General features: G+C 39.0%; 3 protein-coding genes and 1 long non-coding RNA gene across 10 annotated transcripts in view; 1 reads left to right on the forward strand and 3 right to left on the reverse strand.

The window, feature by feature from the left end:
• Positions 1-6,601, reverse strand: part of fam168a (family with sequence similarity 168 member A) — a 39,246-nt gene extending 32,645 nt beyond the window's left edge. For 2 of the 4 annotated variants that reach the window (XM_008425529.3, XM_008425528.3), the window contains exon 1: positions 6,410-6,601. The gene's annotated coding sequence lies outside the window, so the exon portion shown is untranslated. The remainder of the gene's footprint in view (positions 1-6,409) is intronic. The other 2 variants (XM_017308332.2, XM_008425532.3) reach the window with 2 other exon arrangements.
• A 737-nt stretch (positions 6,602-7,338) lies between these two features.
• kbtbd3 (kelch repeat and BTB (POZ) domain containing 3) lies at positions 7,339-13,621 on the forward strand. 4 transcript variants are annotated; one of them, XM_008425525.3, is made up of 10 exons: positions 7,339-7,722; positions 8,067-8,349; positions 9,202-9,367; positions 9,449-9,631; positions 9,981-10,154; positions 11,169-11,450; positions 11,628-11,870; positions 11,970-12,260; positions 12,373-12,522; positions 12,994-13,621. In XM_008425525.3, the coding sequence occupies exons 1-10, from the start codon at positions 7,674-7,676 to the stop codon at positions 13,114-13,116; spliced, it is 1,944 nt and encodes a 647-aa protein (XP_008423747.3). In that variant the 5' UTR covers positions 7,339-7,673; the 3' UTR covers positions 13,117-13,621. The 4 variants fall into 4 exon arrangements, with proteins under 4 accessions (XP_008423747.3, XP_017163565.2, XP_017163564.2 ...); XM_017308076.2 differs by having other exon boundaries at positions 7,340-7,817; positions 11,166-11,450; XM_017308075.2 differs by having other exon boundaries at positions 7,340-7,722; positions 11,166-11,450.
• Positions 10,261-11,239, reverse strand: LOC103474502 (uncharacterized). Its single transcript, XR_535194.1, has 2 exons — positions 11,158-11,239; positions 10,261-10,804 (listed from the first exon to the last, which is right to left on the reverse strand). It is a non-coding gene; the product is annotated as an uncharacterized LOC103474502 (long non-coding RNA).
• Positions 12,669-16,076, reverse strand: sln (sarcolipin). The gene is made up of 2 exons (XM_008425523.2): positions 15,734-16,076; positions 12,669-14,449 (listed from the first exon to the last, which is right to left on the reverse strand). The coding sequence occupies exon 2, from the start codon at positions 14,398-14,400 to the stop codon at positions 14,305-14,307; it is 96 nt and encodes a 31-aa protein (XP_008423745.1). The 5' UTR covers positions 14,401-14,449; positions 15,734-16,076; the 3' UTR covers positions 12,669-14,304.
• Between the last annotated feature and the right edge of the window lie 2,287 nt (positions 16,077-18,363).

Here is an 18,363-nt window from a genome sequence, read left to right on the forward strand (position 1 = left end):
GAAAAGACAATCGTCTATTTCATGAAGTAGAGACAGAAAGTGAAGTGAGAGACAATGTCATTCAAACCTTGACAATAAAAACCATCAGCATACATACCGCACTCTGGACTTTAGAAAACCTTTTCAAGTCGTACAGTACCCTTTCCATTGGTAGTAAAAATAATTATAATAATAATAATGGTCCAAGTCATTGACTGCATTGTGTGCGGTCACTGCTTTGTCATCATTCTCAAAGGAAAATCAGAATCAGTCAATACTATTGGCAAAACAGAGCTTATCAAAACCCAGAGTTTGGAAATTGGTTTGATCGGTCCTTCTCTAGATAAAACTAATGAATGGGGGGAGGGGGATGGGGCAGAATATTTTATGGGAAGAGACAAAGAAAGTACATAAAACATTTTATTACCTTATAAAGACTGTGAGATTTAAAAAAAAAATGGTGATTGGACAATATTTTTTTTTTCCAGGTAGTCAGGAGGATATAACGATATTAAAAGAACTGGCATGTATTTTCCGGGCACACAGTGCCACTTATAGCACAATAAAATAACTGTTACCTTTAGTTGTTCAGTTGCATATCAAGCATAAAAGAAATTTAACTTCGCAATTTGACGTCTGAAAGTTGGGCTTCTGTAGCTTTAAGAAGCTCCTGCTCCTTTTGACACACTACCTTCAACATCCGTCCATGAAGCCACTTACGACCATTCTTAGGAGCGTTGGACTGATGAGCAGTTTCACATATCGGTTTCCTGACCCAGAAAGACACTTAGCTGAAAAATACAGGGCACCTTTCAGGTTCTATTGCATAAATCAACTCCACCTTAATACACCAGCAGAAAGCAACAACACTGGCATCTTCAAACATGTTTGATTTTTAATCAGCAGTTTTGTGTGTGTGTGTGTGTGTGTGTGTGTGTGGGGGGGGGGGGTTGGAGAAAAAATTTTGCCCCACATAAAATTTCTTAAGATTGGATTGAAATTTTAAAAATGAATTAAAACAAAACGGTAAGCAGAAAACTGATGATTCCTTATTTATGTGAGGTCTTAAGCAGGATATCGTTTTTCAATTGCTGCTTCTGCCACATTTTGCAGAAACAGATCATTTAAGTAAATATTTTACTGCATTAAATCTCAGAGACTGAACAAACTGTTGGAAAGATGAGAGGAGACTGTGCTAATTGAAATTACATAAACAACTTGCAAAGGTATCTTTTTCATTATTTTTACTGCAAATATTTACAGAAAACACTGAAACCGGTTCAACAGGTTCCAAATTTGGACTGTACAAAAAGTGTCTCTATTGCAAATGACAATCCGCGTAGTTCCCAAGAGTGAAAGGGGTTAAGAAAGTGTACATGCGCTCATGCAACACATTTCACCCCCATCACGATCGGTCTTCAGAGATAAATCCAAGATAAACAATCAATAACTCTGAGCAATATTAGCAGAAGACAGGGTATATTGCCTTTGGTGGAGGTGGAGCCAAGCACACAGAAGAAGGTAAAAAGAGAATTTTATTGCATATAAAACAGTGTTCAATTTTGCACAAATACAGCTTCATTGAAGAAAAAAAAAAAAATTGTGATCAAGAAAAGACTTTTCTCAGTGGTCGGATATTGTAGGTTCATACAAATATGTGTGCATCGCAGAGCTGCAACTAGTGATTATTTTAGTTAACGATTATTGAGATGAATAATCAGATAAAACAAACTGGCAGATTTTTAATTTAACCAACTAAATATTTTTTATACAATATTAGAAATGCATTAAAACAGTTACATTTCTTTCTTTAGATAGAAAAGCTTACAATGTATTGCCTAAAATACAAAAGTATCCAGCATCAAAATGTGAAAACTAAAGGAATTCTGAATAAAATATTTGCAAAGGGTTTTTTTAAATGTTAAATGCAACGCTTTGTGCAGTTTTGTCTTAATTACTGCTCTGATTGTGTTCTTTCAGCAAATGGTTTTTTAGAGTCTGTATACTCCAGTTGAAGATCAACCAATTACTAAATTAGTTGATAGTTAATTGATTCATCACGATCATCATTTTATACCACTAATAATCCCTATTTAAACAAAAGCAAATGTGACGAAAAGCCCCAAAACACGCACTTCTACTCTGTCAACGACACTCTGGCTCACAGCAGCAGACAGAGAGCGCACAGAAAAACAGTTGCACAGCAGGCAAGGATATCTGCGTTTCTTTAAACGTGCTGAATTTCTTTTCAATGGCAGCAGCTTGCTCTCCTGCAAGCACCAGCAAGAGTAACTTATTATGGCTGTTACTGAAAGAAAATAAGAGTGCACCGATTTCAGTTTTCTGGCTGATCACCGATATTTAAAATACCTGACTGATTTTGCAACTTTTCTGCTGTACAAAATACAGCAGAAAAGTTGCAAAGTTGGAAACAGCAGGCTAACTATTGGTAGTCCTCTCCCAGAAACGTGTGGTGGTAGAAAAGATTAGTTTCACGGGTGAAACGACTGATCATCAATCAACCAAAATTAAAGAAATCACGGTGATCAATCTGCGCTCCCCTAAAAATCCTCCCCTTGCCTCCCAAGGCCATGTCTCTAAGGGAAATAATGAAACATGTCAAAAAGAATAATAATAAAAAAACAACTATAATCTAAAAATATGTCAAACAACAACATCTACGTTAATGTACTCGTTTTTTTGGGGGTTTTTTTTTAAGAAAATGAGATCATTTTTTTCTCAAAATTACTAAACCTCTCACAAGGTTTTATCATATTTTGAGAGATGTGTGTCCTATTAGAAACAAGATTCTTGGTTAAATGACAACTTTAAATCTAAATTGAGGCCAGACATGTATAACTTTGGACCCTACGTTGTGCTTTCATGCACACATTTTCTAAGTTGAATTCAAAACTGTTACTTCTTTCAAAGAAACTGCAGCACATTTTCTCTTAGGGATTACAGTCCAAATCAAAAATGCTCAATATTCGCAGTCTTGACAAGACCTTTAAGAAAACTGGAAATTTACCTTCTACCAACGCTACATGCTTCATATAAGGGATTACATTGTGTGAACGTATGCAGCTGTAATGAAACTGAATTTGAAACTGAATTGAAATTGGTACTGCCAAAAAGCCTGCTTGGTGCATATTCAATGAGAAATAATGATTTATTTAAAGATGGCACCAGCCTATTATTGTACAGACATCTCTGATGTCACAAAGTTTTATTTTCCCATGGATCAAAAATACTTTGCAAAATATTTTCTATATGAAAATTGGTAAATTGCCTTACTTTTACCCTTTTTCAGTAATAGCAGTATTGACATGTTTATTTAGAAATCATTCAAAAGTAATGAGTTGCAATCAACTCATAGATGGCTAATTATTTCTATTTCACAAAGGTATTAAGAGTCAGACCTGACTTTTCTGAAAAAAATTAAATAAAAATGCATCAATTTCCCCTGACGTGTATATATATATAAAAGAAATTTGATTTTTAAAGTTAGATGTCGCCTGAGTTTTTAGTGTGGAAAATGTATGTGATTCTAAACCAGTTAAGAACGCCTTTCTTAAATTTGCCATCTCTGTATGTCCTCTAAAACATATGAAGCCAAAATACAAAACGATCACATTCCTTTGTTCCTTTTCTGTCATTTGTCTATATATTCCATTTCAAGCAATAAAGCACAACAAACAATTTCAGTAAAATTCAATAACACTTCTTAACCAAGTGTAGTACTATGCAGACTCTCCCATCTGGCGGCTTTAAAAAAAAAAAAAGATTTGGTTGAGTGACTGCGAGTTGGACAAGGTGAACCAGAGGGAAGCGTAATTTAGCTCAGCGCCATCTGTTTATTTACTCACCAGTAATGAGTAAATCACTAAATTGTTCAAATCACACAGAGAATAGGGGATGAAGTCTATAAGAGAGTCACTGATTGCCAAAACATGAAGCAACTGCATCTTTCAATGGTCTGACATTTTTACGGCTACATTGTCCATCCCACCAACCATTCAAACCCAAGTCCACACACACGTACCTCCCACACCCTCTTTTCTCGTGCGGGCAAAAGGGGGTCACCTTAGGGTGATGATGGAATTGAAATCAACCACTTCATCACCTTCAAGCATAAAACACATATACCAGCCTTTTTATTGACTGCGCCACCTTCTCTGCAAAAATTGATCAAATCGATTTCCAAGAAGGAAGCAATACCGTTGCGTTTCATTTACTTTAAACGCAGTTCTGAGGAAGAGCTATCGAATTAGCCTGCCGCTGTTTGTTTATCTAGTTGAATTAATTAACTTCTGGCGCTCACAAAGAAATTTTATTTTACAAGTAAAAAAAAAAAAGAAAGAAAAAGCAGACACTGCGGGATACTAATCAAATTCACACATAAATTCAAAAGTAAATGGATTCCTGAACTAAATGTTGTTACTATTTGGTACAAAAGTAATTCCTTAATACAAAAAGAAAGAGATATAGGCAAAGGTCAAAGCTGCTTGCCAGGAACGTAAAGTAACAAGACTAAAAAAAAGAAAGAAAAAAAAAATCTAATTTCATGTTAGATGGTTTAATATGGCTCTTAAGTAGCTGAAGTGTGCACTGCAAGTCAGCTGGCTTTAGGAAGCCTAATCCACTTGCCACTCGCTGAGTAGATCACCCAACCAGAAAAACCAACTACTTAACCAGACAATATCATAATATCAGAACAGTATTAGTGAAGTTATTTCACAACCTTTCTCAATAATGGTCATCTTGCTGTTACTCTTAAATAGATTTTAGAGCCGCACAATGTATTAAATCAAAATATCTGTGTATGCAGCACTTCAACCGGAAATAACCGTTTGAACGCAACGCTCGGTTGGTGTTAGCGTTTCAGGGGGCATACATAACAATTTTACTTCGTAAATGTAATGTGTACTTGATAATTGATTGGGACCTGGATGAACTTTCACTGCACCCAACGCCCACAACTGATAAAGGTCTTAGTGATCCAGATCGTACAGCCGTAGAGAGATGCTGCAATTATGGAGAAATCAGAGGAAAATGTGATTAATCGCAATCGACAGTAAATGAAATATTGAGCTCAGATGTCTTCGAATTCTCATAATACGTTTAATGCTTGAATGCAACATTGTGGTATTTTTAATCAGTGTTATTGCTCAGTGAGAATCAGACAAGCCCGGCAAAGAAGATCAATTTTATTCAATTAGCACTGATGGTAAATCTGTGTGGTGAACTGACATATGAATACGTTTCCAAAAAGTAATTTAAAATGTAATTTAACAGTCCACTGTTTAATCTGTCTAAATAAATACTTTTTTTTTTTTAAACTGAGAAATCCCAGGTGACTTGGTGTGTTGTTTGCACACGTGTGTGTGAGGGAATCTTAAAAGAGGACTCATGTTAAAGCTAAAAATGAAACCATCCATGTTGAAATTTCAGCGGTCTCTTTTTTAAAGCGAGCCTTGACACGAAAAGTGTGCAAGTGTTGAAATACTCGTTTCTTTTAAGCCTAATCTTCTGCGTACAAACCATGTCCAAATGATGCGTTTTGGTGAAAACGGCCAGAAAGCAGTCTGCAGTCATGAACCTCTGCAGCTTACAGTTTTAACTAAACGGATCTGAGCCCGCAGAGATATTAGAAAGCCGTAAATCAAACTCCAAAACACGATTCTATTTATAAGAAACAAAGCCTGTAGCCTGGGGGGAGACACGGGGTAGCTTGCAAACATTTGTGTTTACCACCTCATCAGTGGTTTACATGTTTATATATCGGAGCGTGGCATGCGCTGGCAGTGTGCTGCATACCAGGAATAGCAAAGAGAAGCCCAAACAGCAACGGTTGGACAAAAATGGTCACACTCAAACAAGCTTAAGACACCATTTTGAAAAATCCACCGATTTCTGGATAACAACCCCGAGATGCCATCTTGCCAATTATCACTAGATTGGCTACCGCTGGAATGGCGATCCAACCCACTCCGAAGCAGTCCACGCAGGAAACTGTGCGAGTCATATAATACTAGCGTTAGCTTAGCATAAAAGCTAGACTGAAAAGACAAGCGCTAGCCCAGTCGCTGCATCCCCGCATCCATCTGCTCAAAACGCTAATTAGCAACCTAGCCGGGGGGGAAATGTTAGAAAATGACAATAGAAACTGGCAACAGTAGCTTCGCAGGGGAAGAAGGTGGCAACCATAAACCTTGGTCTCGAACAACTGAAAGTGAAAAGCCCCAATCGATTCGCCAAGTGTTTGATCCCGCTATTTCAGCTAGCCGTTTAGCCTAGCATAGCCCGCTAGTTCCTTACGGAGGACAATTGAAGGGATACGGAGGAGAGAAAAAAACAGGGGAAAAAAACTTAAAAAGTCGACACATGAGACATTCTTCCCGTCTACAATAAGCCGTGCACTTAAACTTACCAAAACCACTCGGTGGAACAGTAAAAGACTCTCTGTGTGCGTTTCTTTCTCTCGTGGGTCTGCTGAGCTTCGGATCGCTGCGGACTGGCTCTGCTACAGCAACGTTTTTGTCGGGCCAGTAGCGCTGGGAAGACAGCTTTCACCCGGAGAGACGGCCACCGTGTGTGGGGGATGGGGATGCACTGCCGGGAGGGAGAGAGGCGGGGGAGGGAGGGAGGGAGGGACGGAGGGATGCAGGGATGCGAGGAGAGAGGAGGGGGCACGACCCACCGATAACGTAAAAAGTGGATGGTGTCTAATAGGCTGATATTATATTATCAATGTATTTTATAGTTCAGAAAAAAACTGAGAAAAAGATTTCGACAAAATCACAAAATACACACAAGAGTTATTAAAGTGATAAATTTGTAATGCATAAAATACACTGCTATAAAAATTATTAGCATTATCATTATTATCGTCATTAGCCTTTTGTTATTATTAATATATTATTAATGTTGCTCTAAAGTAGCTATACAATTTCGTTACCGGAATGTGTTTTATTATGTTAACATCAGAAGCGTGGTTTTCGGCCATAAATAGCAATGAGATCAGGTGGTCAAATGAAACTGCAGTACTGTATTATCGGAAGTTTAGACTGGAGCAGCTCAGAGTAGTTTTTCCATACACTTTTGCACTCAGTAAAGTAGCGCCATCAAGTGGTAAAGGATAAGCTAGTAAGAATACATCTGACAGATTACTGAATATGCTGCATTCGAGAGCAACTTTGGGTTTTCACATTCTTCATGCTGTTGAGTAAATAAACAATAATTTAAAAAAAACACCTAACGTTATTATTTTTCATAACTCCTAAAATACATGAATAAATTCCTTATTCCTTGTGGCAAACTGCAAGCGGGACTTTTTTATACTTCTTGATTTTTATTTATCATGTTAGGGGGGAACTCTTTAGGTTGGTTAAAGGGCAAACTTAAATAATATATAGACGAGTTGAGTATAAACACAGGGTTTTCCTGTCGGTCACTGTCAGTAGACCTGCTCGTTAAAGAGAACAACAATTCCCAGCGGCCGTCGCGGTCTCTAATTTTCCGACCGCAATGCATTGGTCTAAACGTTTTTAGCTAGCTTTCGCCTGCTGACACAAGTGAAACGTTCATCTGTTTAAAAATAACCCACTTTCTTGCAGAAATTTTAGCAACAAAACGTCAGATTATAAAATATTTTAAAAAATAAAAAATAAAAGGTCCTATTGAATCATCGCGTGATGTTGAGTTTCCGGAAGTTAGAGCGGCATGAGAAGAGAACTGTCCGAGGTGCTGACACTATAAGAGAAGTTTTTCCTTCTTTAGATTAATGAGCCTGCGGTATTTTTCCACAGAAATTCATTTATGAGATATTGTACAAAGAGGTAATGTGTGCTGCTTGTACGTTATGTTATGTTTATTTTTATTCTATTCAGAACGAGTAAGGCCCAAAGTCGCTGGAATCTCTGATGTTATACTAGATATAAAATGTTAACATGTTTTAAATCCGCTAAACAAGTTTGAAATATGATTTGCTTACGCACACATTTAAAATTACTAAAAATAGTTTCAATCTTTATTATTATTATTTGTCATAAAATCTAGTTTAATTATGTTTTTAAAAATAATTTCAGATTTTGGCAATATGGATGAGCATCGAGGAGTCTGTACAAGTTTGACCTCCTCGCCCAACAGCAGTAGCCCCGCTGGTAGTAAACCTGGGATTACGCCAGAATGCAACGTGGCCCAAGAGCGGCGGACGCAGCTGCTGGTGGCTGAGTCCCAGGGACTGCAGCTCCTTGCTGTGCTCAGATCGTTCAGGGAGCGAGGTCTGCTGTTTGACTTCACCATCGTAGTCCAGGGTCATGAATTCCCCTGCCACAGATGTGTTCTTGCAGCATGTAGTGATTTCTTCAGGTATTTGTCTATCTATCTGTCTGTCTGTCGGGATTTCAGGTGATACAGACCAACATAAAGTAATGCATGATTGTGAAAAAGAAACAAAATCTGAACAGTTAGTTGTTCACATGTGTTCTGTACCCTGAGCCAAAACTTTATGGGAAAACCTTTTGCTACAATTACTGTTGCAAGGTATTCGCCGCATTGGTTTACTGGCTTTGCACATTTAGATTTTTAAACTACTTTGAAAGATAGATGACTAATTGTGCGGAAAGTTGGTCAAGTAAAAGTCCTTCCAAGTGTTTTGGGGAACACAGTTTTCAGTGCATCATTGCAATTCATCAATGCATATTCACAAACGCTGAGATTACGATGGTCTTGATAATTCAATATTAAATCATCCATCCATCCATTCATTTTCTTTACACCCTTTGTCCCTTAGTGGGGTCAGGAGGGTTGCTGGTGCCTATCTCCAGCTAACGTTCCGGGCGAGAGGCGGGGTCGCCCTGGACAGGTCGCCAGTCTGTCGCAGAGCCAATATTAAATCACTTGCAAGTAATTAAAGTTTTCCTTTTGGTACCGTTGGTGCAGCTCTAAAGGCAATTTGTTCAACATGATTTTATTTAGGACCGTCAAGGTAAACGGAGTTAAAACAAAAGCACGAGACACTTTGCAATTTTTTTATTTGTAAACTTTCAATAACCCTGCATCACTTTTCCTTCCTCTACTTTGTGTTAGTCTTTCCCACAAAATCCCAGCAACATAATAAAATGCGAAAAAGTTCAAGGAGCATTAATGCCTTACAAGGCACTACGTGTATCCATTTAATGATCGGTTTAACATGACAGCGTGCGCTCCTGTTGTGTTCAGGGTCATGTTCGAGGTTGATATGCGAGAGCGTGGAGATGGCTCAGTAACTCTTGCTAATCAGTGCCCTGAGGCTGTGGGTTCCTTCTTGGATTTTGCCTACTCTGGGGAGATTCTCATCACTGATGGCAACGTTGACATACTGTTCCAGCTCGCCTCTTTCCTGCAGGTAACGATGCAGTTATTAGATGTTCTGTCTTACATGCTGCAGCACATCACGTTTAGAGCTCAGTTGTCATTGTCTCCTCAGGTTCCTGTCCTGTCCAGGGCATGCAGTGACTTCCTTGTGGGAACAATGGATCTCTGCAACTGCCTTGCCCTCATGTCCCTGGCGGAGGCATACGGCTCAGCTTCTCTCCTTCAAAAAGCCAGCGAGTTTGTGGTCGGGAACTTTTCTGACCACTCCAAAACACAGGAGTTCTTGGACATGCAGGTGATCATGGGTCTGCTTTTCTGCTAAAGCAGAATAGCATTAACCATATATTCTGCAAATTGTTGTGTGTTATTTTCAAGTCAATTTATTAGCATTCATCTTTGTACATTGTGCTATAATTTAGTCTATCTATCCATCTGCCTGTTGTAGTTATATGACAGTGATTTAACATATTTGAAACTTGTTAAAATTCTTAAATTCAAATCCAGCCTTCATGGACTGTGTAGTTATATTTTAAATAGAAAGGTTCCTCTTTCTCTTTCTATCCTAGAAATCATGTGCCACAAAATTAAAAAATGTATTTTGCTTGTTGTGACATGATTTTTACAGTTTTTGTTGCTGTTTTTAGCAAGATGTCCTGAAGGCCTGCCTGAGGTCAGATGCTCTGAACATTCCCAGTGAGGAGGCGGCTGTGATGTCTCTTCTTAGATGGATTCACCATGATCTTCCAGGGAGACAGAAGCTGCTTTCAGAGCTGATGTCTCTGACCCGACTGCACCACCTGCCTGCAGCTTCCCTGATGGTAAAAACTGTCTCTGTGGACGTAGCTAAAGAGACAGTAGTTCCTGCTTCATGCTGTCTTTAAGATTTAGATGCTTTTTGTTAAGGATTTAACCACACACCACGTGTACATTTGATCTGGAAATGTTTTTATTGTCAAATAGAAAACAGATACATGTTTGGATGTGTAAATTGAAACTCTCAAACTTAAGCACATTGTACCAAATATCAAGCACGGTGGTGGCAGCATTATGTTGTGGGACTGTTTTGTCATCAGTGGTAAAAGCTCATAGCATGTGTAACATTAAAGGAATAAAACTAACTCCACTTCAAATCAAATCAACAACTAGATGGTTGAAAATTGGAGACAATGGAATGTTGCAACAGTACAATAATCCCAAACATTTAGAGCTTCTTAAAGAGACAGAGGACAATTTAAAGGCGACAAATTGCAAAGTCACATGTCTTTAGAGCCATATTTGATGAATACAGCATTTGGATTCATTTGTTACTGTATTCATTAATACAGTAACTGTGTTACTGCAGGTAGTTTGAAGGTGATGAGGAGTAATTTGAATTGCATACAATGAGATAGATGGGTTGCTAGTGCAGGTTTGGAAGAGGTTGTTGCAGTACTCAAGGTGTGAAGTGATGAAGCTATATATTAGGGTTCTGGCAACAGAAAAAGAGAGAGATGGATGGAGCCTTGCAATGTTTTAAAGTGGAAAAATTCTGTTCACATTTACATCTTCCTACTGAAATAAAGTGTGATTAGTCAGGGTATAATGCTGTCATTTTAAAAGATGCATAAAATCCTTGTTCTGAATATCTGCTTCCTTCATTAAGGATGGGAAATAGTTTCCAAAGCTTAACGAGACAAATAAACAAGCATTTAACCTCCTTTACTTGTCATTCTAGAGAACTTTTAACAACTATATCCACGTTTCTTGGTCATTTTACTCAGCTGGTGACTTTCCTCCAATTAAGTTTCCTATCTGATCGTTATTGTGTGTTGTTTATGTTACCGTCATAGAAGTTGCGTGAGTCAGAGCCGCTCCTTGGCAGCGATGACTCCTGTCTCACACTCCTGTCAGAGGCCCAGAGCAGACAGACTCAGTACAATGGCCTGTTCACTGATGCGAGGCCTGCAACCACTCAGAGCTACATCTACATTCATAAGACAGAGGAGAATGGACAGAACCGTCACACCTTCTGCTACTGCCTGGAAACGGACCAGTGGAGAGAGCTGCAGACAGAGCTGGGGGAAGCTTACATTCCAGATCCACCTGGGTCTTACCTGACCACCTATGCCGAGAAGGTACTTTTCAGAGCAGAGCTTGTTTTGGTCTGTGAGTGTGATCTAATTTTTGATGGGGTTTTTTTATTAGGATTAGTCATCTTTAATCATAATCCTGGATGTTGCTGATTCTTTTTAAAATATTATATGAACATTTAAAGCATACATACATATTTTCTGGTATCTGTCGTCTTTAAGATGTTCATCACTGGGGGTTGCCGAGGGAACTGCTGCAGGGCAATCCGCCTCCACGTGGCCGAACCCTACCACAATGCAATTGATGAGGTTTGGTGTTTTTGCCCTGTGAGCTTAACCTGCACGCCTGCACCGGCCATGCTGAAGCCCAGAACCATGCACACAGCCGTGACCTGTCTGGACAGGGTCTATGTCATCGGAGGACGGACCGAGGGAACCAGAGGGGAGGCCCCAAGTCTGCTGGAGGTATAACAGTGGTTCCATGATCAGCACAGCTTTTCAATGTTAAGTATTTGGATTGCAGAGGGTGAACATTATCTGTACCTTTTCCATCTTGTGTTGAAGGTGGAGTATTATAATCCTCTGACTCAGAGCTGGTCCTCTGTCAGCCCTCTGCCAACTGCCATCTTCTACCCAGAGGCCAGTGCTTGTGGCAGTGTTATTTACACGCTTGGGTCTGAGGTGGAGATCACAGACTCCTTTAATCCCTCTCTCGACTGCTTCTTCCGCTATGAAGCCCAGCAGGACCAGTGGAGCCGCCTGGTGGCAGAGTTTGGACAGTTTTTCCATGCTACACTGGTCAAGGCAGTGTCAATAAACAATACGCTGCATCTCTGCGATCTGTCAACCTATAAGGTGACCAGTGTTTCACTCATTGTTATTTATTTATTTTTTTCGTATGAATTAGTCAGATAGTTTAGATATTAGGCTGGAATTGTTCTTTTTTTTTTTTTTTTTTGCTATTCAGGTTTACAGTTTCTGCCCAGAAACCAGTGTGTGGAAGGGTGAGGGGTCGTTTGAATGTGCAGGGTTCAACGCTGGAGCTGTAGGCATGAGGGACAGAATCTACATCCTGGGTGGAGATTATTCACCGGACGAGATCACAGACGAAGTTCAGGTAAACTTCAACCTCTAGATTATAGGAGTTACTGTACTTTAACTTTTTGCTAAAGTGTAAACTAACTTCAAAATGACGGGGCAGAATTGTTCTTATTAAAAACGAAAGCAGTTTTGACCAAAAGAAAAATATGCCTGGGATCATACTGAGATTTCAGAATTTATGTTTATCTTGTGAGATTTATCTTAGATGTTAGTGTGCTTAGAAATTACCAAGACCAAGAATACATTTCACAGATATTTGAAACGTAAAACACTGATAGTTTTAGATCCATTTCATCTATGTATTTGGAAAAAAAAAAGTTCTCTAATGTCGAAAAGTTGTCGATCTGCATAAAAAAGGTGCATTTTCAATGATTAAAGGCATACATTTACTAAATTAAATCTAGAATATTCTCTGACATTAGAAAGACATTTGCTAAAGTAAAACATGTTTTTCCCCAACTTTCCTGTTTTGGTGCCACTTGTGCAGGTGTACTACAGTGGGAGGAGTCAATGGGAGGAAGTGACGCCCATGCCCAGAGGACTCACTGAGTTCCACTGTCAGATCATTAGCTTCAACCGATTCAGAGACCCATGGGGTGATGCAGAATGATACCCACCACACAACACTCGTTTTACATAAACACCTGGAGGAAAATGTTACTGGATGTGCATGTCTGCATTGGATCCCTCATGGCTTTTAAACATTTGCACATTGTGGATGGAAAACATCTCAAAAAAGAAGGAAAATCGGTGTTCCTCTTCAAAGATCATCACACCTGAGCCAAAATGACTATTTTTGTTTGTCACGTGTAAGCCATCATAATAGTTACGTTAACCAAAGCACCTAAGTTTTTATCATGTCCTCCTGTGGAGGAACCCTGTTAAGCTCTGTGAAAAGTTTTATTTTAGTAACAGATTATTTTTTGTGATGAAGAAAACAAGTAGAGAACACAATTTTAGGCACTGCATGACCCCACAGCACAACACAACACAAGGCAAAAACTAAGTGCTGAATTTAACAATGGCTGAAAATAGATATCTATATGTTGAGTCCTGCTTAGTCAAATATTCTCCTTATAATTTCTGTAATAAAATATTTTCTGGGCTGTTAGAAAGTGATGTGAAATGGTTCATTTAAAATGATTGTGGGGGGGGATGTCATGTCAACATTGACATTAAACAATATGCTTTTATTTTGCTCCATCACTTTCATGTGATATGCATGTCCTGGTTCTTGTGCTTTTGGTAGATAAAAATGATCTGATCTGTATCATCTGCACTGTCTGTACCCGTCAAACAAAACACACTTTAAAAAAAAATCCAGTTTAAGAAAGCAAAAGCAGAAAAAACTTCATTAATGAAATATAACTAGCTGGTGTAATGAAACAAAAACCCACAAGTGGAAGAGTTTAAGGAACACAAGTGAGCACACATAATGTCAATAAAACAAACAGATGACAAAAATACCTTAGTATGCATAAAATTATATGACCAAGTCTATGATGTGCTGCTTGTACATTGTTTTTTTATTTTTATCACACTCCCATCTCTAATGCTTCTACACCTTTTTTTTTTAACTTTAGAAACTTCATGTATCTCAAACAACAGATACATAAATACAATATTTGACCCTAAATGAAGACTGGAACTGTGTATAGGTCTTCTTATGATTTCAAAAACTAAAAAGACTCAAAAAATGTAAACGCTGTTCTTAGACATCTAGCAAGAACCAACTCTCTCCATCTGTCCCTTTGTTTCCTCCGCCTCCTGCTTTCTTCCTGCCTCGTGGCTCCATGCTTCAGTCCTGGTAAGTTTTCACCAGTAGCCACATCAGAAGCACAGTGATTAGGACGATCATGAAGTTGAGAAACAGTTCCTGCGCCGAGCGGTCCATGGTGAGCGAAGAGGAGGGCAAGACGCTTCTTTCAGGACACTTACAAGATCTAGAAGAAAGGAGACGTGGAAATATTCTGAGCTGGCATTTAAAAATAAGCATGCAATCTGTGTGCGTGTGCATGCGTGTGTGTGTGCGTGCGTGTGTGTGCGTGTGTGTGTGTGTGTGTGTGTGTGTGTGTGTGTGTGTGTGTGTGTGTGTGTGTGTGTGTGTGTGTGTGTGTGTGTGTGTGTGTGTGTGTGTGTGTGTTTGTGTGTGCGTGCCAGTGTTTGCTGTCTTGGAAAAAAAGGTCAGAGGGTTCACCAGCTCTGAGATATGCTGTTACCGTCTCTCAGCAGAGCCACAATATTATCCCAAGTTTGTGATACAACACTGAAACACTAATCCTGGTGATAAACAATTTAATCTATATTTGCTTAACTTGGAAAGACTTTTAGAATCTTGTTTCCAACAGTGCATTTGCCAAGAAGAAATAACACTGGAAAGAGGCAGCATAACACAAGACCTGCATTAAACTTTTGCAAATTATAAAATATAGGACATTGTTTAAAAATTGATGTGTGCATCAGAAACACTCCAGTCAAATTAAACCATAGAACAATAATGCCATGTTATCTCAATATTTATAATTTCTTTGGGTGCACTTAGACAGTTTTCTCTGATTACAATTAATTTTGCTGCTGATTCCACAAATAAAGTAAAAAAAATAAAAAATTCCTAAAGCTTTTCTTCCCCAACTATGTAAAGGTTATGTGAACAAGCATTGTAAGCTACTGCACTTTTTTTGGAGGATGTAAGATGTCAAATATGAAGGAAAAAGGGCAAAGTTAGCTTTTCAAAGTGAGGTTATGTCAGTGGTTTGAACGTCACAGCAAAAATAATCTACAGCAAATAAAGCGTGTCTTTGATTTTTAATTTGCTTTTCTCTGACACTGACAGTCAAAGATTTACATTGATGAGTCAGAAGTTTAACCTTTGCCATAAATTCACGTCCCTGCGGTTGACATAATCAAGACCATTAAAGCACTTATTCTTTAGTCTCAAGAAAGACTTGAACCAGGAAAGAGAAAAACAAGGATTTATCCTTTTTTTTGTTTTTTTTGTTTTTTCATTTTTACCAATTTCTCAATGGGAGACTTGAAGGAATTAAACAAGATCATTCAGAAAATCATCACATGAGATTTGTGGGTATTTGTTTACAAAGACTCCCTCAAAACATCCTGGGTGAAGGAAGACGGGTGATTCAAAGACTTCAAATTTCTTAACCATCACAGTCAGATTTCACTGCACTGCTAAGACAGTGGACGGAAGTAATACTCTGTCCAACTATTACCTGGTATATTTGTAGGGATTGTTCGGATGTTTTTCTTCGTTTTGTGTCCTCCCTTATTGCTGATACAGCCTCCTTGTCCTCTGCTTCTTGGAAGCTTCTTCCTCTTCTTGATGTACCTCGTTAGCTTCTTGCTGCTCACTGTTGGTCAGTTTTCTGCTTCAGCCGGAGACAGGTTCTGCTCCTAAAGTAGCCCACTCTCAGTGGACCGCCCATGGCTCAAATACACACAGACTGATGTCACACACCAACTAAAAGACCAACAGAGACTGTTATTTTCCACAGTATCGTCCACTGGACTATTTTCCATCTATAACCTTACAGTCTCCCTTTCCTTCCGCACACAACAGAGGAGGGTTATTTTGGCAGCCTTGTTGAAGATACTTGGTGGGTCGCAGTTGTTCCAAACACAATCCTTGTAACATCTGATGAATATTGGAAAGTGTAACAGTATCTAGGTCAGACCCATACCCTGAGGAGAGGAGAATAACAGAGCAACAACTCCAAAATAAAACACAAGGTGCCTAGTGGTTGCATTCATGCCCAGCAAACTTCTTCACACCTAGTGAATTTAAACCACAACTGGAAATGATTCTTTTTGTGATTTTGAACGATTTTGCACAACTTGTACAAGCAAGTTGTGCATAATGTGATGTGGAAAGTAAATCGTACATGGTTTACAACACTTTTTACAATAAAAAAAGTGTACAACACGTTTTTTTTACAATAAAAAAAGTGTTGTACAAAGTACGGTGTGCATTTGTGTGAACACACTTCTTGGGGCGTTGGGTCACTGGGTGTGAGTGGAGGTACAAACTGCGTGCCATGCCAGTCTACAACAGGGCAAAGTTCTGATTTGTTTTAAAGATTATTTGCAAATAAAAATCTGGAAAGTGTGGTGTACACCTTCTGACGACCATAAATTCCACCTGCCTTCTGAAGTCACAAATCGCTGAATAACAACAGCTATTCAACACAACATTGTATCTAGGGGTGATTACTAGTGAAGATAAATAAAAAGAATGTAAAACCTGATTACCTAAATTTTTATTTTAGCTTTCTCATGATGTTTTACTTTCCAAACTGCTGAACGAATCAGTAAAGTGTTAAAAGTAAGTAGTAACTTTGATTTGATTTAGCTTAGAAACTTGAGAGAGTGATAGAAAATATCTGAACCAGCATCCAGTTGCAAACTGAGAAAATACACCTGGACCAAAAATCTCTCTGGTAACCGGTTGACAGATAGCCAAAGAAGGATGTATAAAACAACCAACGTAAGTAAATAGTTCACATGATTTTTTATTTTCTTTATTTTTTTTTAAATGCTCAAGGTATGCAAATTTTGTTTTTGATCCAGCGATTAAAGTTGACATTTCATTTGAATTCATTTGTAGAAGTCGCCTCCTCCCGTTGCACCCTTAAGTTGCCTCCTCTGTTATACTTGAGCTTTGACAGTTTACAACAACAAACCTCTTGGCTCATCTCACACTCAACAGCTGCTAACAACCATGTTATCTCCGAACGAGTGTTAACACTCAATGGTCACCGTTTTCTGCTCGCAGAAGGGGCACACCAGGACAAGGCGCCGGCTCAGCTGTCTTGATCTCTTCCATCAAAGAATACCAAGGTCATTCCCAGAGGATTTAACGGATGAAAATAAATGTAACTTTATCCTGCTGCTGTTCTTCCAGCCCCACACCGATAACTGCAGCATGCGACCCAGGGATTCCCATTGTCATGGATATCCGGTGCTAAGGTGATTGAATAAAACGGAGCGGGCACCCACTGCGACAGGTGTGAGCGAATCCAAGACAGACGTGAGCTGGCAGAGTTACGGTCTAAATCAGTGGCGAGATGAAGAGTGTCAACAAAGCCTCATAGACACCGTTCCATGCATTGTAGGTCACTAAATGTGTGTGTGTTTATGCATGTCCCACACTATATAACTGCCCATTAAACAGAAGTATCTATTTTCCTGTTTGTTGGTCCACATAGCTGATCTATGAATCAATCAAGCAAAAACTGAAGAGATAGGTCTTCTATGTGAAGATAACAATGAAAAGAACTGATTCTGGGTTGTATTGTTGGGCACTTTGTCACTGGCATCTTGTCAAAAATCCCAAAAAGTTACCAATGGAACCAAAGTGCCCCAAATCACATCATCCTCAGAATCAGATCCCTGCTTTCACTTCCTTTCTCTATCAGCTTATTTCAACATTTCATTTGTTTTTGTTTTTTCTTACTCTTTATGTTGATATCTTCCTACAGTCAGTCATTGAAGAGAGTGAGATCATGCTCACAATGTTAAAAGGGAGTATCTGGTTTCTTTGTCTGTCCATCTTTGTTCTGCAGGCCAAGCCAGTTATGATACAAAGATGCCTGGTTGGCTGCTGACCTTGAATTCCAGAAGGTGATGACATACATCAGCTTATGCAGGGGATTTCACTCCATTTCTCCCCATTACACAGCTTTTTCAGAGCTTGGTGGGGACTTAAGGTGAAGCTGCCCTTGAGCGCTGCAAAGCAACCATTGGAATCAGCTTGCTCTGATGTCAATGCCGAGGGAATGGACAAAACACATTTATTCAGCATATTTTGCTAATACAAACTCCTTTTTTCCACACTTTATTTTTC

Source organism: Poecilia reticulata, chromosome 13, assembly GCF_904066995.2.
Source record: "Poecilia reticulata chromosome 13, P_reticulata-male-v2, whole genome shotgun sequence".
Lineage (NCBI taxonomy): Eukaryota > Metazoa > Chordata > Actinopteri > Cyprinodontiformes > Poeciliidae > Poecilia > Poecilia reticulata.

What these genes read in the sequence shown, in the direction of transcription:
- kbtbd3 (XM_017308075.2), top strand. Translation starts at nt 7,674, where the DNA reads ATGTTGAGTTTCCGGAAGTTAGAGCGGCATGAGAAGAGAACTGTCCGA. An exon ending in AGCTCGCCTCTTTCCTGCAG is followed by an intron (nt 9,368 to 9,448) that starts GTAACGATGCAG and finishes TTGTCTCCTCAG; the next exon opens with GTTCCTGTCCTGTCCAGGGC. An exon ending in TGACCACCTATGCCGAGAAG is followed by an intron (nt 11,451 to 11,627) that starts GTACTTTTCAGA and finishes GTCGTCTTTAAG; the next exon opens with ATGTTCATCACTGGGGGTTG.
- sln (XM_008425523.2), bottom strand. Translation starts at nt 14,400, where the DNA reads ATGGACCGCTCGGCGCAGGAACTGTTTCTCAACTTCATGATCGTCCTA.